Below are 22,680 nucleotides of genomic sequence, written 5' to 3' on the forward strand. Positions count from 1 at the left end.
GGAGAAAAAAAGACAGCACTCACCATAAAGCATACAGAATCGAATGAAACAGACTCCGAATTTAATAATGAATAAGACAGGCATCCATTACCACTGTTCTCTATAAAATGTTTGTATATAAAGATGCTCAGTAGTGGGCTCCATATGTTATGAGAGGCAGGTACTCTTATCCCAATGCAAGATGAACTTACTTACAAAACAGACAGATTCAGAGACTCACAGATATAGAAAACAAACATGGTTACCAAAAGAGAAGGGGTGGAGGGATGAATTAGAAGTTTGGGATTAAAATATATGAAATAGATAACCAATAAGGGCCTACTGTATAGCACGGGGAACTCCACTCAGTATCTTGTGATAACCTATAATGGAAATGAATCTAAAAAATAATATATATCTGAATCACTTTACTGGATACCTAAAACTGAGACAGCATTGTAAATCAACCATATTTCAATAAAAATTTTAAATGCACAATGAAAGCTGAAGGACAGTATCGCAACTAGAGTTATAAAAGCAGGTAGATTATGAATTAATTTTCATTGCAAGAGCTACTTACTAACAATATGTAGCATCTTTAAAGATCATCTGATACAAAGTAATGGTATTTGTTAAAAACATTTACCCATCTATTCATCATTTTCCTCATCCTCTATTGACTACTTCTTTTTCCCTAGCAATGGCACAGCTGTCAGCAGCCAATATTGCAGCTTTGTGATTCCAACATTTTTGTATTCAGTATACAGATTGCATTGGTATAAGGAAATTAACGTGACAATTTTAGAAACATCAGATGCTATAATTCTGATAAGAGTTGTTTGAAAGACAATAATAAAGTTGCAGAGGAAGAGACTAAACTGAATGATTGAAATTCACTTTTCCAAGATTACATAACTCCACAAAAAATAAATGAAAAGATCTATCTATACGTATTAGAGAAAATGTGTTTTCTAACCCTGTTTCTAATAACAGCAAATGTTTATATAGCTCTTCCGGTATGCAAGACTCTGACTTAAATGCATTATGTTTGATGACCCCTTTAATCCTAAAAAAAAGGACTATGATTTAAGTGCTCTTACTATTATCATTCCATTGTGCAAATGAAGAAATAGGCACATAGAGAATAAAGAATGTGCTAATTAGTACACCAGGTGGGCAGTGGCAGAGCTGGAATTTGAGCCCAGATTGTTGGTTTCAAGGATCACATTAACTTTATGAGATGCTCCCTCAAGTGTGTTCTCAGATGCCAATGTTGAACATATCTCATGGTAGGTCACAGTTAAAATCATTTAATTATAAATTAGAATGTGTGAAAAGTCGAGGTCTTATATTTTGAAGGCTAAATTCTAGGAACTCAAAATTTTGATAATTTCAATATGTTTGATATGCATTATCTAAACTATAAGGTAAATATGAGTCCAATATCCCAGTACCATGAGGATCAATCAAAGTTCACACACACACACACACACACACACAGGGTCAAGAATGCATTGAGAAAGATATCAAAGCAACTTTTTGCCCTAATGACTAAGAGTTGTTACTGCTGAGCATGAAGGATGCTATACATTCTGCTTTGGCAAGACAGTCCCATGAGGCAGAGTACCATCTTGACCAAAATGCAAGAGTGTCCCATTAAGAAAGCTGAACTGCTGCGTACTTCCCTTTAAAGGAGGTTTACATTTTCCCAAGTGAGCTTGTCCACTACGTGGGAAAGCTGGCACAGAAGAAATTATTACCAAAAGGTACATTTACATCAATATATGTTTAATATATAAGAATAAAGACCATAAAAAGGCTCTGAATTCATTTCATGGGAATATTAAATTCTTTAAATTTTCTCTGAGGTGTTAAGTAGCTGCAGTGAACTGATGTATTGAGGTTATTCAGTCTGTGTTCCAACAGAATATTTCTGAAATTATGATCTCCATCATGGCTTGACTTCAGTACAGACTGAGATAGCTATTATAATGCCTTTCATTCCCTAATAATGTGTACCTACACTTACTGAAAGGCAGAGTGAGCTGTCATAAATGCTGAGTGATTTTGGTTTGTGGAGTCAGTTTATTTTAGCATTTAAAAATAGGCAATGAGAAATGTGGTGTGACTTTGTGGGGAAATAGACTTTTCGGTCAAACGGGGGATAAAGACTCACTTTACCATTTTCTAAAAGAAAATTTCTTAGTTTCCTAAGCTTTAATTCTTTACTCTGGAAATAGGGATACTCTCACCTCCTGCACTTTCTAGCCATAAAATTGAGGTAAGGATTGAATTTCAAATTCCTCATGAAACCAGTTTTTGAAGTATGGCACAATGTTTAAAACCACCACTACCACCAATGGAATAAATCACAGCATATGATTCTTTACCCCTACTCAACATTCAAAACATTAAGAACATGGCAACCAGTCCCACCACTTCATGGCAAATAGATGGAAAATAGTGGAAACAGTGACAAGCTTTATTTTCTTGGGCTCCAAAATCACTGTGGATGGTGACTGCAACTATGGAATTAAAGGACACTTGCTCCTTGGAAGTAAAGCTACGGCACAGCTAGATAGTATATTAAATAGCAGAGATACTACTTTGCTGACAAAGGTCTGTATAATCAAAGCTATGCTTTTTCCAGTAGTCATGTATGGATGTGAGAATTGGACTATAAAGAAAGCTGAGCACTGAAGAATTGATGCTTTTGAACTGTGGTGTTGGAAAAAGCTGTTGAGAGTCTCTTGGATATCAAAGAGATAAAACCAGTCAATCCTAAAGGAAATCAACCTTGAATATTTATTGGAAAGACTGGTGTTGAAGCTGAAGCTCCAATATTTTGGCCACTTAATGCAAAGGGCCAGCACATTGGAAAATACCCTGATGCTGGGAAAGATTGAGAGCAAGAAGAGAAGGGGGTGACAGAGAATGAGATGGTTAAATGGCATCACCGACTCCATGGCCATGAGTTTCAGCAAACTCTGAGAGATAGTGAAGGACAGGAAGCCTGGTGCTTTGCCATGGGATCACAGAGAGCTGGACATGTCTGAGTAATTGAACAACAGCAAAGTGCTTTTGTAATAGAAGGGAAAAAGAGAACTGTCATTACTTTTTCTTATTCCTCCTTAGCCATGACTCCTGAATAACTTTCACAAAATTAAGGAAAAGAAAATGATATCAACTACATGTTAATTAAGTAACCAAGTGAGCAAATGTGCTTTGTCGTGCTTTATAATGTACCTAATGAGCTATAAGCGGCAGTGATAGCGCTAGAGGAATAACACGCTTGTGGCTGGGGGTATGTGAAGGACTCTTCCCAGATCACTGTCAAAGAGGAAAGGTCACACTGCCCACGAGGCTGGGAGCTCTCTCAGCAAGAGAGTTTTAGACCTGAGCAAATAGAAAGCATGCAAATATGTGTGTAAAACTGATTAATTTTGAAAAGTCAAATCACCTTACTTTCAGACCCCATGGAAAGAAATTCCAAATCTCTTCAGTTAACATGAATATATTACAGGCTCCATTCCCTCAAACCTCCTCTCAGTTTTGAGTGCTTGGATAAATTCTTTCTCTATTTCTACTCTAATGCTATCTTAACACACTTCTAGAAATCTTTGTTTTGCTCCTTTATTCCAGGGAGCTGCCATACATGTAGTTTGGTTACCTTTTGCAAGTGGAGTTAATCTCTCTCAACATGTTTATCAGAAGATAACATCCTTCCATAATGAATGGTCAAAATCTTGGGCTATTTTTTGCTGCAGTCAAGCACCAAATTGCATGCATTCAACCTCTGCAATATCACTGTGCCCTCTCTTCCATCTGTTTCCCTGGCTTAGGTTCTAATTACTTGTATTTTAGACTATTATAATAATATCTTAATTTTTAATATGAAAATGTAACAAACAACTACTCCTTTCTCACTCCAAACATTTACTAAGTACTAGCAATTCCAAAAAAATGGTCTTTGTTCTCATAAAGAATATGATAGAAAGAACAGAGCCACAGGCAAAAGCTTCAGTTCTGTCCATTTTGCAGAACACACTGCGAAAGGAATTTTCATGTGAGCACAGCATGAGCCACATGCCCCTCTTCAGAGGAGGGAGGGCAAACCTCCACACACAGAGCACTGTCCATGCCCAGCTCCAGCTGGACTCTCACTGTGTTCTCCCTGCATGCAACTGGAGTCCCAAAAGCCCGAATGAAGTCTTCAAATTTCATCATACTTCTCAAGACTCTAATCCTAGCCAGTCTTAATGATCTCTTTGTATTAGATGAGAGGACATTGCAGTGATGGGGACTTCAGAACCCAACAGGCTCTGAGAAGTGATTTTCTCAACAAGTGACAGAACTGGGACACACACTGAGCTCTGCTTTCCACTGTAGAACTCTGACCACTATACCAGGTATCTCCAGTGACAGGGCAGTGGGGAATTAGTAGCTCTATTACCTGTAGGGGCCAATGGCCAATGGCCATCCAGCACCCTACTGTGCTGTAAAGAGGTGGAGAGATGCAGACTCCCCTAGCTCCAAAACACTGGTGCTAACTCTCTCTCTCTGGTGGAGAAAAATCCTTTTAAGAAGATAGGAACAAGAAGCATGTCATATTAAAGGTGCAAATAGGGCTTCCTAGGAAGTAAGAGAAGAAAGCTGTGGGGGCCAGAGCCTCAAGCTTGGGTGAATTAGTAGGGTTAGCTTCTGGGATAGCTCTCTTTGGACCCCTCCCCATCCAAGTGAAGGAAAACTATGACAAGTCTAGATAGAATATTAAAAAGCAGAGACTTCACTTTGCTGACAAAGGTCTGTATAGTCAAAGGTATGGTTTTTCCAGGAGTCATGTATGGATGTGAGAGTTGGACCATAAAGAAGACTGAACACCAAAGAATTGATGCTGTTGAACTGTGGTGCTGGTGAAGACTCTTTGAGAGTCCCTTGGACAGTGGGAGATTAAACCAATCAATCTTAAAGGAAATCAACCTTGAATATTCATTGGAAGGACTGAAGCTGAAGCTCCAATTAGAGTCACCTGATATGAAGAGTGGACTCATTGGAAAAGACCCTGATGCTGGGAAAGACTGAAGGCAAAAGGAGAAGGAAATGACAGAGGATGAGATGGTTGGATGGCATCACTGACTCAGCAGACACGAACTTGAGCTAACTCTGGGAGACAGTGAAGGACAGGGAAGCCTGGCCCGCTGCAGGCCACAGGGTCACAAAGAACAGACACGAATTGGGAACTGAACAATAACAACAAACCCTCCAGGTCTTACTTTGTTCACAGGCCCTAGGATTACAGTGTTCAGCCTCCCTTCCCACTGTGCTGCAGACCAAATGGATTTTACAACATCTGGGCATTAGGGATCCCGATCGAGCTTATTCCTTATTCCTCTGTCCAAAAAGTAAGTAGTATGGCCCTTCAGAACCTTCTTAAAACATTTTGATGAAGTGAAGAAGGGAAACCATGGGAAAAAAATAATTCTCATTGTGGATACTTGCCTTAATAAGGAGTATATCTACAGTAAATGGTGAATCTTATGGCCTGAAAGGGGAGTAATCTGCATTTAGAGGAAAATGAAGATTTTATCTACCCTCCAAATTCCATCATGAGAACACAAGTGAAGTTCTGGGGGGTTAATTGCCTTGGGGTGAGAGGCCAGGTGGGAGGACTTGACATTACCTGGGACAGGAGCCCTGAGCTTGGGGAACAGGTGCAATGGAGGGGGAGTGCCAAAGACACATAGGGTCCCCTCCCTTTTTTCTTTTCATCCCTGAGATATGACCTCCACAGACCCCCCAGCAGAGAGAGACTGAGGGTAAGATGAAAAGCGGAGCCTGGGTCATCACACAGGTCACAGCAGCATCTATGTAAAAAGAAAAAAGACCGAGAAAGGAAGAGAGAAGAAATGGAAGCCAGAATATCAAGGAAGAAGGGACTGTGAAGAATGAGTATAATACGAGGTACATAAAACCAGGGAACTACCTGGTAGTTTCGACAGTAAAAATATGGGGCCTGCTTGGCACTGGCACCGCATGTGTCCTTCAGCCATTCCCGGAAAAGGTCTTCAATTTTCTTTAGCATCAGAAACTGACCAATGATCACATAGCCCTCTCCACTATTCCCTGGTCTGTTTTATGCTATTTGCCCTCTTTTTGGCAGAACAGTCACTGTCCTTGTAAAGCTTTTTAAATCAATAAAGTCAGTGGCCTTCAAAAACAACAACTACAACAACAACAGCAACAATAACAAAACTGGGCCTCTACTGAGCCACACACACAGACACACAAAACAACTACCTTGATTCTTACTTTGCAATAATTGAATAATTGTAGCTAGTTCTTCCAAGGAGAGTCAAGTCTCAGTAGCATTAGACAATAAGCATATTTCAGTGGACAAATGTAAACACTATGTTAGAAAAAAGAAAGTTAGGCTTACATCTTGTCCATTAACGCCTGACAAACCTGGATCTCCTTTCTCTCCTGGTTCACCCTAGAAAGAAACAATTTACACAGTGAAAAATGTTATATCTGAAGAGCTTTACTAAGAGAAAATAAGAGTTACATTGTTTGGGTATTTATAACAACATGATTACTTTGCTAATCCCTTGAAAGAAACATTTATTAAAACACAATTTGGAGTCCTAAAACCAAAAAGAAGTTTAAAAGGTCAAAGAAAAGCTGCATAAAAATGATTAAAGTGTATAAATAGAACAAGGATTTTTTTTTTCTATAAGCAACAAAGAACTTTCTGGAGGGCAATTTGGTAATATATAACAAGGGTCTTAAATATGTTCATTTTATTGGGACCAGTGATTTTCCTGCTAAGAATGAATCCCAAGAAAATAAACAGAGATGAAAAGATTTAGGCACTAAGATGTAGAGCTCAGTGCTATTCATAGTAGTAAAAAGAGAAACATTCTAAATGTTCAGTAATAGGGAACTGGGTAAATTACAGCATAGAGATATAATGGAATATGCTCGAAACCATTACAATCATGTTTATGAATTTTAGTTTATACTATAGGAAAGCTCTTATGATATAAAAATATACAATTATTTAACAAATTTAGTGAATAAATAGAGAAGGCAATGGCACCCCACTCCAGTACTCTTGCCTGGAAAATCCCATGGACGGAGGAGCCTGGTAGGCTGCAGTCCATGGGGTCGCCAAGAGTCGGACAGGACCGAGCAACTTCACTTTCAATTTTCACTTTCATACATTGGAGAAGGAAATGGCAGCCCACTCCAGTGTTCTTGCTTGGAGAATCCCAGGGACAGGGGAGCCTGGTGGGCTGCCATCTATGGGGTCGCACAGAGTTGGACACAACTGAAGTGACTTAGCAGTGGCAGTGAATAAATGTTAATGAATACCTGTTTTTATTACTGTAAAGCTACACGTGTTCATAATGGCCACTAATAATATTGTTGATGACACATCTAATAGTTGTCTGTATTTTTGTTTGATTACTATCTGAAAGGTATATGCTTTTATTGGTATACCCTGCATATCTATGGTGGGCTTCCCAGGTGGCACAGTGGTAAAGAATTCGCCTGTCAATGCAGCAGAGGCAGGAAATGTAGGTTCAATCTCTGAGTTGGGAAATTGCCTGTTGGAGGAAATAGCAACTCACTCCAGTGTTTCTGCCTGGAAAATTCCATGGACAGAGGAGCCTGGAGGGCTACAGTTCAGAGGGTCACAAAGAGTCAGATGCAACTGAGTGCCTGAGCATGCATGCGGCATATCTATGGTATAATTAAAAAAAATTTTTTAAGTCTGTCTACCTAACCATCCACCTATCTACCTGTGTCTAAATCTACCTATGAGTCTCAGAAGAACTAATGAAAGCAAACAAATCAGAAAGTAAAAGTAAATAATCTATGCATTCTATGGCTACAGGCAATTTTATTTTCTTCAGTATATTCTTCAATGTTTTTCAATTTTTAAATAAACATGTGTTATGCATATAATTTGTACAGTGTTTAAGAGTAAGAGAATACGCTGTGTGTAGAAAGAACTCTGTCTGCCCTAAGTGCATTGCACATTACTCTCTGTGTGTAAAGTAGTAATAGTAGCAGCAGCAGTAGTATTAATAGCTATCTCTGCTTTGTGCCACCAGGTGATTTTTATTCTTTTCTTTATATATCCTTTTGCTCTTTGCTTTTTAAGACAATAAACATTATTTTTTTCATCTGCAAGAAAAGAAAAGCAAGTGCTTCCTGGGCCAAGATGGTGAAGTAGGAAGACCCTGAAGTTACCTGCTTTCCTAGATACACCAGAATCACAACTATTTATACAACACCTACCAATGAAAACTAACAGAAGGGCTCTTCTACAACTAAAGATATAAAGAAGAAACCACACAACAGGTAGGTGGAATGGAGAATGGAGACGACGTAGTCAAATCTTATACCCCGAGGTGGGCAACCCACAAAGGGGAGACTAGTTACTACTGCAGAAGTTCTCACAAGAGGCAAGGGATCCAAGCCCCACACTGGGATACCCAGCCCTGGGATCCTGCACTGGAAAGATGAACCCTTAAAATATTTGACTTTGAAGGCTAGTGGGGATCACTTTCAGGAGACACAGAGGGCTGTGGAAAATACAGACTCTGCACTTAAAGGGCACACACAAAGACTAACATGATTTAGTACCCAGGATAGAAGCATTAATTTGAAAGGAGCCTGGAGCAGGCCCACGTGCTGATCTTGGGGAGTCTCTCAGAGAATAAGGAGGCAGGTAGACCTCACCCTGGGGACACAGACACCAGCAGCAGCAATTATGGGGAGCTCATCCTACCACGGGGACACTGGTGCTGGCAAGTATAGCTTTGGAATCTTCTCTAGCTTATTAGCCCTAGAGCCCAGACTCCCACTAACTCAATGATGTGTAGGTGCCAGTGCCAGATGTCTTAGAACAAGCAACTAACTGGGTGAGGATAGAGCTCATCAGGAAGCAGGCTGCCTTAAGACTCCCTAGATTTTGTTTTTGTTGTTGTCAAGGCAAGGAATAAGACTTGATTCAGAAACCTGTCTGAGAAGACAGCAGACTAATGTTGCACAATAACCATCTTTTGGGGTCTGAATGCCAGGTTCTTTTATAGAACTAAAGAGAGAAGCAGTGAGGAACTAAAGTCAAAAGGCAGAGTAGAGAGGGACAGGTGATGGGGAAGGAAAATAAGACTCGCTGGTCTTAACCTGAGCCCACAGATGCCCCTGGATACATCCCTGCCTACCAGGGGATTGAGGATCCAGTTCACACACTCGTGTGCACACACTGGACCTGGGATGTCCAGGGACCTGTAGCCAGAGACCTATGGCCTGGGCCTACCATCCAGCCTGCTCTAGACTCAGTGCCAGCCTCACCTACCAGTAGGCAGGTGCCAGTTACAGGACACCCTGGGATTCAGCTCCACTCACCAGATGGCCAACATCAGCTTTGAGAGGCCTTGGGCCACTCAGCCAGCTGCCCTGGGACCTGACACCACTCATTACTAGGCTGAAACAAGCTTCAGAACGCCACAGACTTTGCAGCTAGCTATGTTAGGAATCAGGCTCTTCTGCTAGTGGTCCCAGAGTAGCTCTGGAACCCCTGGGCTCTGCACCTAGAGACCCCAGGATCTGGCTCTGTGAGCCAGTTGCAAGAGATACAAATCACTATGGGTAAAATAGAAAAGCAACATGAATGTAATACATGGGAAAATACATCCATTATTTTGTGATAGCTTTAAAGAGAATGTCACCTGTAAAAATACTGAATCACTGTATTATACACCTGAAACTAATAAAATATTGTAAGTCAACTATACTTAAATTAACAAAAAGGAAAGCTGGAGTAGCAATAATTTTTCAGACACAATAGATTTTAAAACTGTAAACAAGAGACAAAGAATGACCAAGGGCTCAATCTAAAAAGATATAACAATTGTAAATATATATGAACTCAACACAGTAACACTTCTATACATAAATGTTAACAGACAATGAAGAATTGTAACCAACACAATAATAGTAGGGGGACATTACCATCCCACATACATCAATGGGCAGATCATTCACACAGAAAATCACTGAGGCTTTAAATGACATATTAGATCAGATGAGTTAAATATATAAACATTTCAGTAAAAAACAAAGGAATGTACATTATTTTCAAGTGCACATGGAACATTCTCCTGGATAAATCACATTCTAGGCCACAAAACAAGTCTCATTTTTAAGAAAATTGAAATTATATCCATCATCTTTGCTGACCAGAATAGTCTAAGATTAGAAATCAACTACAAGAAAAAAATTCAAAAAATCCCCACAAACACATGGAGGTTAAACAATATCCTACTAAACAACCAATGAATCCCTGAATAAATCTGAGAATAAATGAAATAAAAAAATTAAAACACAATAATTGAAAAAACCTATGGGATGAAGCAAAAGCAGTTCTAAGAGGGAAGTTTATAGTGATATACAAGACTACCTCAGGAAACCAGAAAAATCTCAAATAACCAATCTAATCTTATACTTAAAGGAAGTAGAAAAAGAAAAATGACCAGAATCTAAAATTAGTAGGAAAAAAAAAAAAACACATTAAGATCAGAGGAGAAATAAATTAAATAAAGACAAACAATATAAAATAATAGAAAATACCAATGACATCACAGCTGGTTCTTTGAAAAGATAAACAAAATTGATAAACCTTTGGCTGTACTCATCACAAAAAGGGGAAGGGGAGTTTAAATCAATAAAATCGGAAATGGAAAAGGAGAGGTTACAACCAACACCACTGAAATACGAAGGACAATAAAAGATTGCTCTGAACATCTACATGCCAATAAGATGGAAAAGCTAGAAGAAATGGAAAAATTCTGAGAAATGTATAATTTCTCAACCAGAAAGAAATACTTAATGCATTTATGACAAAAACTCTCCACAAAGTGGGTAGTGAGGGAACATACTTCAACAAAATGAAAGTCATATATAATAGGCCCTTAGCTTATATCATAATCAATAGGCAAAAGCTGAAAACATTTCCTCCAAGATCAGAAACTTGCCAAGGATGTCTTTTATCAGAACTTAAAGTCAAATTGTATTAGAAGTCCTACCCATAGCAATCAGACAGAAAAATAAATAAAATCATCCAAAGTAGCAAGTAAGTAGTAAAACTGTCACTTTTGCACATGATATAATACTATACATAGAAAACCCTCGTGAACTTCGGGAGATGATGATGGACAGGGAGGCCTGGCGTGCTACGATTCATGGGGTCACAAAGAGTCGGACATGACTGAGCGACTGAACTGAACTCAACTGATACCACCAAAAATCTACTAGAGCTCATCAATGAATTCAGTAAAATTGAAGGATACAAAATTAATATACAGAAATCTGCTGCATTTCTATACACTAATACCTATGACTAGAAGATCAAAATTTCCAGACTAGAAGACCTAACCCTCAAATTTATATAGAATCTGACATGACCCCAAATTGCCAAAGAAATCTTGAAAACAAAACAAAACAAAGCTATAGGTATCACACTCCCTGACTTCATACTATTCTACAAGTCTACAATAATCAAAACAGCATGGCACTGGCACAAAAAATAGACATAAAGATAAATGAAACAGGAAAGAAGCCCAGAAATAAATCCATAAGCCTATGCTCAATTAATCTCTAACAAAGGAAGCAGGAATATATAATGGAGAAAAGACAGTCTCTTCAATAAGTGGTGCTCAGTAAACTGGATATGTAAAAGGATAAAGTTAGGACATTTTCTCATATTATATAAACTCAAAATACTATACAAAGAAAACCCTAAAAACACCACCAAAAATCTACTAGAGCTCACAATACATTCAGTAAAATTGTAGGATACAAAATTAATATACAGAAATCTGCTTCGTTTCTATTCACTAATGAACTATCAGAAAAATGGGTTAATACATACTGAGGAAACTAGAATTGAAAGAGACACGTGTACCCTAATGTTCATTGCAGCACTGTTTATAATAGCCAGGACATGGAAGCAACCTAGATGTCCATCAGCAGACGAATGGATAAGAAAGCTGTGGTACATAGGTACATATACACAATGGAGTATTACTCAGCCATTAAAAAGAATACATTTGAATCAGTTCTAATGAGGTGGATGAAACTCGAGCCTGTTATACAGAATGAAGTAAGCCAGAAAGAAAAACACCAATACAGTGTACTAACACATATTGTGGGGGGCTCCAAAATCAGTGCAGATGGTGATTGCAGCCATGAAATTAAAAGATGCTTACTCCTTGGAAGGAAAGTTATGACCAACCTATATAGTATATTGAAAAGCAGAGACATTACTTTGCAACAAAGGTCCGTCTAGTCAGGGCTATGGTTTTTCCAGTGATCATGTATGGATGTGAGAGTTGGACTGTGAAGAAAGCTGAGTGCTGAAGAATTGATGCTTCTGAACTGTGGTGTTGGAGAAGACTCTTGAGAGTCCCTTGGACTACAAGGCAATCCAACCAATCCATTCTGAAGGAGATCAGTCCTGGATGTTCATTGGAAGGACTGACGCTGAAGCTGAAACTCCAGTACTTTGGCCACCCCATGCGAAGAGTTCACTCATTGGAAAAGACCCTGATGCTGGGAAGGATTGGGGGCAGGAGGAGAAGGGGACGACACAGGATGAGATGGCTGGATGGCATCACTGACTCGATGGACGTGAGTTTGAGTGAACTCTGGGAGTTGGTGATGGACAGGGAGGCCTGGCATACTGTGATTCATGGGGTTGCAAAGAGTCGGACACGACTGGAGTGACTGAACTGAGCTGAATGCATATATATGGAATTTAGAAAGATGGTAATGATAACCCTGTATGAGAGATAGCAAAAAGAGACACATATGTATAAAACAGTCTTTTGAACTCTGTGGGAGAGGGCGAGGGTGGGATGATTTGGGAGAATGGCATTGAAACATGTGAAATGAATGGTCAGTCCAGGTTCAATGCATGATACAGGATGCTCGGGGCTGGTGCACTGGGATGACCCAGAGGGATGGTATGGGGAGGGAGGTGGGGGGGGGGTTCATGATGGGAAACACGTGTACAACTGTGGTGGATTCATGTTGATATATGGCAAAACCAATATAATATTGTAAAGTAAAAAATAAATAAATAAAAAGCAAAAAAAAAGAAAAATGGGTTAAAAGCCTAAATGTAAGTGTGGAAACCATGAAATTCCTAGAAGAAAACACAGAACACTGACATAAATAATAGCAAAGTTTGCACATATCTGTCTCCTAAGGCAAAGGAAACAAAAAGAGAAGAAGAACTAATTGGAACTAATCAAACATAAAAACTTTTGCACAGCAACAAAAACAAAAAGACACCATAATGAATGGGGAAAATATCTTAGTAAATGAAATGACTGAAAATGGGTTAATATCCAAAATACATAAACAGTTCATATAATTCAATAGCCAAAAAAAGAATAAATAAATAAACAATTCAATTGAAAATGGACAGAAGACTGAACATTTTTCCAAAGAAGACAAACAGATATACATCAGTCAATGAAAAGAATGCTTAATACTGTAATCTTCAGAAAACTGCCAGTCAAAAATACAATAAGATATCATCTCACACCTGTGAGAATAGTTATCATCTAACAGACCCCCAAATGATAAATGTTGGCAAGGATTTGTAGAAAAAGGAGCCCTTTTACATTGTTGGGGAGAATGCAAATTTGTGTAGTCACTGTGAAAAACAGTATAGAGGTTCTTAAAAAAAAAACAAAATAAAACTGCCATATGACTCAGAAATTCCACCACTGGGCATATATCCGAAGAAAACAAGAACACTAATTTGAGAATGTATCATGCACCCGGATGTTCACATTATTATTTACTATAGCCAAGATATGGAAGCAATCTAAGTGTCCGTGAACAGACGAATAGATAAAGCGGATGTAGGGTACACACACACACACAGACCACACACACAATGGAATACTACTCAGCCATAAAAAGAATGACATTTTGCCATTTGCAGCAGTATGTGGAGATGTGGAGGGCACTATGCTTAGTGAAATAAGTCAGACACAAGACACTCTATGTTGTCACTCACATGTGGATTCTAAAACATAAATCAAATGAACATAACACAATAGAAACAGGCTCATAAAGACAGACAGCAAACTAATGGTTATCAGTGGAGCAGGGAAAGGGCACGACAGAGATATGAGATGAAGAGGTACAAACTACTATACATAGAATAAATAAATTACAGCAATATATTATATAGCAAGGAATATATAGCCATTATTTGGTAGTAACCTTAAATGGAGTGTACTCTATAAAAATACTGAATCACTATGTTGTACACCTGAAGCTAATGTAATACTAAAAATCAATTATACTTCAATTTAAAAGCAAGCACTTGATAAGATATAATATTTTAAATATTCTACAAGTAGAAATACACAGGTGCAGTCCCAATTAAATGTCAACTACACACGCCACCCCAAAATGTGCCATTTGTATGTGGTATGTGGACTGTTTTGCGCTAAAGGCAATTAAGCCACCATAACTCTCAGGAACAGCTTTGTTCTCTCCCTTAATTGCCTAAAAGAATTTACTAGGGGGTTTGGCCCAGAAACTACCAGAGCTAACCTTTTATCCAAAGACTTAACTGCATGGCAGGCAAACATCTGATTATCACACATATGCCCTTCTCATCCACCTGTGAATTGTCTTCTCTCTGAAGCCTGGCCCATCACACTTCTTAGCTCCCAGGGCAGATAAGCCTTAGCTTACCTTTAGGTGTCATGTTTTTATAGGGCTGTTATACTAAAACTTTTTCTCCTGGTAATCTGTCTTTTGTTGATTTAATTATTAGACCAAAGACCAAGAATGGAAGAAGGGAAAAATGTTTGACCACTGAACAATCATCTAAGACTACACATTATTACCCTATTGAAAAATGCAGGAAATGAAGCAAAAAATAATTTGGTTATACTTGGAATATAATAAGTACATATTATATATAAGGCAAACAAAAGGCCACATGAACACATTCAGTCATTCAGTGAAATAGGGTTAAGTTAGAATGAAACTGAAGATGTTGAACTGGAAATGGAGGGTAAAGAGATGCCTGTAGAGTGGTTTCTCCAGGATGGTAGCCACTGGCCACACATGGCTATTTAATAAAATTTAAAATTCAGTTTTTCAGTTACCCTAGCCACATTTCAAGTGCTCAGTAGTGCTGAGTATATTGGACTGTGCAGGTTAAAATATTTACATCACCATAGAAAATTCCATTGTACTATGCTAATCCAGAGAGTGGGATATATGACAGAAAACAAAATAGGAATTAAGAGCTTCAGAAATACCCAGAAGAAACTGTTTAGTAAGAGGACCCAAAACAACACATGTTTACATATTGATATGAAATGTGCCCAATACGAGTTAATAAAGTGAAATTTTTGACACTAGAAGACAAATATAATTCCATAGATATAATCATCAACTGACAGATGCAACTAAAAAATAAATACAGTCTTTATTCAAAATTAAAGGCTCTGATAGAAAACATAAGCAACTCTATATACTAAAGAGATAAGTGTCTATGAGAAAACCTTCAACTTGACAGTAATAAAAGTTCAATAATAATAATGATATGAACAATAACATAGAGAACAGAGGTGATATTCTGATGGGGTTTACATTGCATGGGAAGAGGACAAGAGATACAGCAGACAGCTAAAGAAGAAATGTGCCGCTTCAGATTAATCAGTGGCAAAAATTGGCAATGAATTTTTAAAATATTATTTTTAATGTAAAAACTATGTATATAGTTATACTTAGGGGGCCACTTTGATCAAATAAGGTTCATAAAAAAGTCATTTACTTGACTATTATCATTGCTACCAATGTTTCTATAATGTTTACTATGTGCCAAGCACTGCTTTAAGCATCCTGCAATTCTATGATGATCTAGAGTAAAGATACAATTATTAGCCTCATTTTACAGATAAAAAGGAACTGAAAACAGAGAGGTTAAGTAACTTGCCCAGGGTCACACAACTTAAAAGGGGCAGGATGCCATTTCAGCCCAGGCTCCACAGCCTGTGCTCTAAAACTATTAAGCCCATTAGTTTTAAAAAAGATCAGGGAAAACTGAAAATGAAATGTAGAAATCGGGATTTTGGCAAAGCAGGAGGCAAAGTCTCCAACAATGCCTCCCACAGGCATCAGCCAGGTAACATCACTATTGAGCTTGTAACTGGCAAAGGTCTCTCTCTTTTCCTCTCTCTTATCAAGCTCTTAATCTTGGCATTATTAACAATTCTTCCTTGTGGGGGCTGTCCTGTATGTTACAGGATGTTTAGCATCATCCTGGCCTCTATTCACTATTAGCCAGAAGCCAGTCTCTTCTACTGGAGAAGGCGACGGCACCCCACTCCAGTACTCTTGCCTGGAAAATCCCGTGGATGGAAGAGCCTGGTGGGCTGCAGTCCATGGAGTCGCTAAGAGTTGGACACGACTAAGCGACTTCACTTTCACTTTTCACTTTCACACATTGGAGAAGGAAATGGCACCCCACTCCAGTGTTCTTGCCTGGAGAATCCCAGGGATGGGGGAGCCTGGTGGGCTGCCGTCTATGGGGTCACATAGAGTCGGACACGACTGAAGTGACTTAGCAGCAGCAGCAGCAGTCTCTTCTACACCCTCTCTGTTCTCAGTCTTGACAAACAAAATGTCTGCAGATATTGCCAAATTTTGCATGGATGGTGAAATTGTTTCCACCTCAGAGCTATTGATATGTATTATGAATATATATTATATATAATACAGATTCATGATATGAAATGTTACAGCAGGCTGAAACAATATGCTATAATAAACACCATGGACTTGATTAGGAGTAACTGTGCAATTTTGCTTCAAAGTTAATTCTGCATGGGTTAGAGAACCCACTTAAAAACAAAAACATTAAAGGATCAGAAGGAAATATATGTGAAACATAGCTCAGAGCTCATGGTGAGTAAGGTGTTTAAATGTAGAGACAAAAGACGTTCATAGTAAAAAATAATATATTTTACAAAATATTAAGTATAACCTTGTAAGGCAAAAATATTATAAACTAAAGAGTAAATGATAAAATGGGAAAGGCATCATATGATGGTTTAAAGTTTAACATCATTAGTACACAGAGGCTTTATCATTCAAGAAAAACAATGATATACCAACTGGAAGTTGTGCAAAGGACACATCAGGCAACTACCCACAAGGAATACAAAAGAAATGCTGAATGACAATTGTGAATATTTTAACAGGTTCTAATTCAACAGGTTATATATTGGGACTTAGTGAGCTCTAAAGCTTCTTTTTTGTAAATTCTATCATTCTTTGAAAGCAGTGGGAGTTCTACATCCAGACAGAAAAAAAAAAAAAGATATTCAAGAATTGCATACTTAATAAATCCCAAACAAAAGAAAGTTGACAATAGTAACCAGCTGTTTCTTTCTTCCTCCATTGAGAAGAAAATGAGTGAAAACAAAACTATGGCTTTAATAAGCTAGAATTAAAGAAAATTTATTTGACACCAGAGGTTGTTAGACAGTAGTTCCATTTATATTTTTTCTCAGTGTTTAGATAAGTTCAAAAGCAGAAAAGATTCAAGAACAAAATGAACAGAACATCTCAGGAGATTTCTTTGGAAATACAATAAGTCATTGTAGTCTGACAAACCATAAATGTGATCCCAATCAAAGGAAAGAAGATAAATGAAAATTAGATTACACGAAAATTTTTCCAATACCCATTCTTTGATGAAACTATTTTCAAAACTATACCAAAATTTATGAACTAATACCTTTTGCACCAACATAGATGGACCTAGAGATTATCAAGATTAAGTGAATTAAGTCAAAGACAAATATCATATATCACCTACGTGTGGAATCTTTAAAAATGATGCAAATGAACTTATGTACAAAACAGAAATAGACTCACTATTATAGAAATAAACTTATGATTACCAGAGGGGAAAGCACAGGGAGGGATGAATTAGGACTTTGGGATAAACATGTACACACTCACTACATATAAAAAGACAAACAACAAGGACCTACTGTATAGAACAGAAAATGATATTCAATACCTTGTAAAAACTTGGAAAAGACTGAAAAAGGATATATATATATATATATATATATATATATATATATATATATATCCTTTTTGCCCACCCAATATAATATGTAATATATATATAATAATATCAGTTAAGTTCAGTTCAGTCGCTCAGTCGTGTCCGACTCTTTGCGACCCCGTGAATCGCGGCACGCCAGGCCTCCCTGTCCATCACCAACTCCCGGAGTTCACTCAGACTCACCTCCATAGAGTCAGGGATGCCATCCAGCCATCTCATCCTCCATCGTCCCCTTCTCCTCCTGCCCCCAATCCTTCCCAGCATCAGAGTCTTTTCCAATGAGTCAACTCTTCACATGAGGTGGCCAAAGTACTGGAGTTTCAGCTTTGGCAACATTCCTTACAAAGAAATCCCAGGGCTGATCTCCTTCAGAATGGACTGGTTGGATCTCCTTGCAGTCCAAGGGACTCTCAAGAGTCTTCTCCAACACCACAGTTCAAAAGCATCAATTCTTTAGCACTTGGCCTTCTTCACAGTCCAACTCTCACATCCATACATGACTACTGGAAAAACCATAGCCCTGACTAGACGGACCTTAGTCGGCAAAGGAATGTCTCTGCTTTTGAATATGCTATCTAGGCTGCTCATAACTTTTCTTCCAAGGAGTAAGCGTCTTTTAATTTCATGGCTGCACTCACCATCTGCAGTAATTCTAAACCAGCTTGTACCTCTCCAAGCTCATGGTTCACATATTGTTGAAGCCTGGCTTGGAGAATTTTGAGTATTACTTTGCTAGTGTGTGAGGTGAGTGCAGTTGTGTGGTAATTTGAGCATTTTTTGGCATTGCATCTTATGGAAAAACCAAATGAAATCTTTGGCCAACCCAATTTCACTTGGTTATATATATATATACACACACATAACAATATATATTAATTATATATTAATATACATATATACACATATATACATAATAATATATATTAATTATATATTAATATTATATACTATGTATATATGTGTGTATATATACATAACCAAATGAAATTGGGTTGGCCAAAGATTTGATGCAATGCCAAAAAATGCTCAAAGTACCACACAACTGCACTCACCTCACACGCTAGCAAAGTAATACTCAAAGTTCTCCAAGCCAGGCTTCAACAATATGTGAACCATGAACTTGGAGAGGTACAAGCTGGTTTTAGAAAAGGCAGAGGAACCAGAGATCAAATTTCCAACATCTGTTGGATTATCAAAAAAGCAACAGAATTACAGAAAAAGAAAACTACTTCTGCTTTATTCATTACACCAAAGCCTTTGACTGTGCATATCAAAACCAACTGTGGAAAATTCTTCAAGATGTGGAAATACCAGACCACTGACATGCCTCCTGAGAAATCTGTATGCAGGTCAAGAAGCAACAGTTAGAACCAGACATGGAACAATGGACTGGTTCCAAATTGGGATAGGAGTATGTCAAGGCTATATATTGTCACCTTGCTTATTTAACTTATATGCAGAGCACATCATAAGAAATGCTGGGCTGGATGAAGCACAAGCTGGAATCAAGATTGCCAGGAGAAATATCAATAACCTCAGATATGCAGATAACACCACCCTTATGGCAGAAAGTGAAGAGGAAGTAAAGAGCCTCTTGATGAAAGTGAAAAAGGAGAGTGAAAAAGCTGGCTTAAAACTCGACATTCAGAAAACGAAGATCATGGCATCCATTCCCATCACTTCATTGCAAACAGATAGGGAAACAATGGAAACAGTGACAGACTTTATTTTCTTAGGCTCCAAAATCACTGCAGACGGTGACTGCAGCCATGAAATTAAAAGATACTTGCTCCTTGGAAGAAAGTGAAGTGAAGTGAAGTGAAGTGAAAGTCGTTCAGTTGTGTCCGACTCTTTGTAACCCAATTGACTGTACAATCCATGGAATTCTCCAGGCCAGAATACTGGAGTGGGTAACCTTTCCCTTCTCTAAGGGATCTTCCCAACCCAGGAATCGAACCCAGGTCTCCCACATTGCAGGCGGATTCTTTACCAGCTGAGCCACACGGGAAGCCTAAGAATACTGGAGTGGGTAGCCTATCCCTTCTCCAGCAGATGTTCCCGACCCAGGAATCGAACTGGGGTCTCTTGCATTACAGGCGGATTCTTTATCAACTGAACCTAGACAGCATATTAAAAAGCAGAGCTATTACTTTCCCAACAAAGGTCTGTCTAGTCAAAGGTGTGGTTTTTCCAGTAGTCATGTATGGATGTGAGAGTTGGACTATAAAGAAGGCTGAGCATCAAAGAATTGATGCTTTTGAACTGTGGTGTTGGAGAAGACTCCTGAGAGTCCCTTGGATGGTAAAGTGATCTAACCAGTCCATCCAAAAGGAAATCAGTCCTGAATATTCATTGGGAGGACCGATGCTGAAGCTGAAACTCCAATACCTCAGCCACCTGATGGGAAGAACTGACTCATTCAAAAAGACCCTGATGCTGGGAAAGATTGAAGGCATGAGGAGAAGTGGACAACAGAGGATGAGATGGTTGAATGGCATCACCGACTCAAAGAACATGAGTTTGAACAAGCTCTGGGAGCTGGTGAAGGGAAGCCTGGCCTGCTGCAGTCCGTGGGGTTGCAAAGAGTCGGACACGTTTAAGGAACTGAACTGAGTAGCACTTAGTTGTCTTTAACTTAATTCAAAACAATTTTGTTATATTGTATTGTGACAGTTGTCATATCAGTGTGCCTTAATAACTTACCAAAATTGGTGAATTTTTGTGTAGTCATTTTAATGCTGATGATGGAAGGTAAAAAAGCAACATTCTGGCATACTATGCCTTATTATTTCAAGAAAAGTAAGAATGCAACTGAAAGGGGAAAAAAAATTGTTCAGTGTATGGAGGTGGTGCTGTGACTGAACAAATGTGTCAAAAGTGGTTTGTGAAGTTTTGTGCTGGCAATTTCCCACTGGATGATGCTCCACCGTCAGGCAGAACACTTGCAGCTCATAGTGAACATATCAAGACTTGAGAGCGATCAATGCACACATATGTGGAAGACAGTTGGCATACTCAAGATATCCAAATAAAATGCTGAAAGTAATTTACACCAGCTTGGTTATGTTGTTCATTTTGAGTTCCACATAAGTAAAGGTGGAAAAGAAACCTTCTTGATCATATTTCTCCATGTGGTTCTCTGCTGAAACATAAAGAAAATATTCCACTTTTAAAACAAACTGTGTAGGACAATGAAAAGTGGATACTGTACAATAATGTGGAACTGAAGAGATCATGGGGTAAGTGAAATAAATCACTACCAACCACACCAAAGGCTGGTCTTCATCCACAGAAGGTTTTGTTGTGTATGAGATGGGATTAGAAGGGAGTTCTCTATTACGGGCTCCCTCCAGAAAACTAAAAGTTTAATTCCAAGAAATACTGCTCCCAATTAAACCAACCGAAAGCAGCACTTGACAAAAAGCATCCAGAATTAGTCAACAGAAAATGCATAATCTTCCATCTGGATTATGCAAGACCTCATGTCTCTTTGATGAGCAGTAAAAATGGTTACAGCTTGGCGGAAGTTCTGACTCATCCTCTATATTCAACAGACACTGCACCTTTGAATGTTCATTTATTTCAGTTTTTACAAAATTCTCTTATGAAAAAATTCAATTCCCTGGAAAGTCTTCTGTAAAACATCTATAACAGATTTTTGCTCAAAAAGATAAAAAGTTTTGGGAAGATGGAATTATGAAGTTGCCTGAAAAATGGAAGAAGGCAATGGAGCAAAGCAGTGACTACACTGATCAATAAAGTTCTTGGTGAAAATGAAAAATGGGTCTTTTATTTTCACGTAAAGCTTGAAGGAACTTTTTGGGCACCCAAATACACACACACACAAAGGGCTTCCGAATACACACCCACCCCCACACCCCCATCCACCCACCCACCCCCCCCCGCCCCCCCCCCGTCACACACACACACACACACACACACTGGGCTTTCCTGGTGGCTCAGCTAATAAAGAATCCACCTGCAATGCAGGAGACCTGGTTTCAATCCTTGGGTTGGTAAGATCGCCTGGAGAAGGGAAAAGCTACCCACTCCAGTATTCTGGCCTGGAGAATTCCATGGACTGATAGATCAGGGGGTTGCAAAGAGTCGGACACAACTGAGCAACTTTTACTTCAATACACACACACACACACACACACACACACATACCCATAACTGAATCACTTTGCTATACATCTAAAGCTAACACAATATTATAAATTAACTATAATTCAATTAAAAAATTAAAAAAAAAACTACACCAAAACTTAATGTACTTTGAAATAAAAATTGCAGTGCAGTGCCAAAATATTGCATTCAGGTAAGTAGTGAAGCTCTTTTAGAGTTTGAATTAATCTATTATTATCCATAATGCAGATAGTTATTAATGTTACTGATATTTTAATAGATAGTAGCAATATTACACTAGCTTCCATTCTATGTGCTTTCCTATTTGCCAGGCTCTGTGCAAAGCACTTTACATAGAGAGGGCTCATGTTAATTCTAGAAGT

The 22,680-nt window shown here is 38.5% G+C and overlaps 1 protein-coding gene across 1 annotated transcript in view; it reads right to left on the reverse strand.

The window, feature by feature from the left end:
• COL19A1 (collagen type XIX alpha 1 chain) overlaps window positions 1-22,680 on the reverse strand; it is a 431,222-nt gene that overhangs the window by 249,111 nt on the left and 159,431 nt on the right. Inside the window, exon 12 of the mRNA XM_068984053.1 lies at window positions 6,416-6,469. Coding sequence (XP_068840154.1) covers window positions 6,416-6,469 — 54 coding nt within the window. The remainder of the gene's footprint in view (window positions 1-6,415; window positions 6,470-22,680) is intronic.

This window comes from Capricornis sumatraensis, chromosome 11 (genome assembly GCF_032405125.1).
Source record: "Capricornis sumatraensis isolate serow.1 chromosome 11, serow.2, whole genome shotgun sequence".
Classification (NCBI taxonomy): Eukaryota; Metazoa; Chordata; class Mammalia; order Artiodactyla; family Bovidae; genus Capricornis; species Capricornis sumatraensis.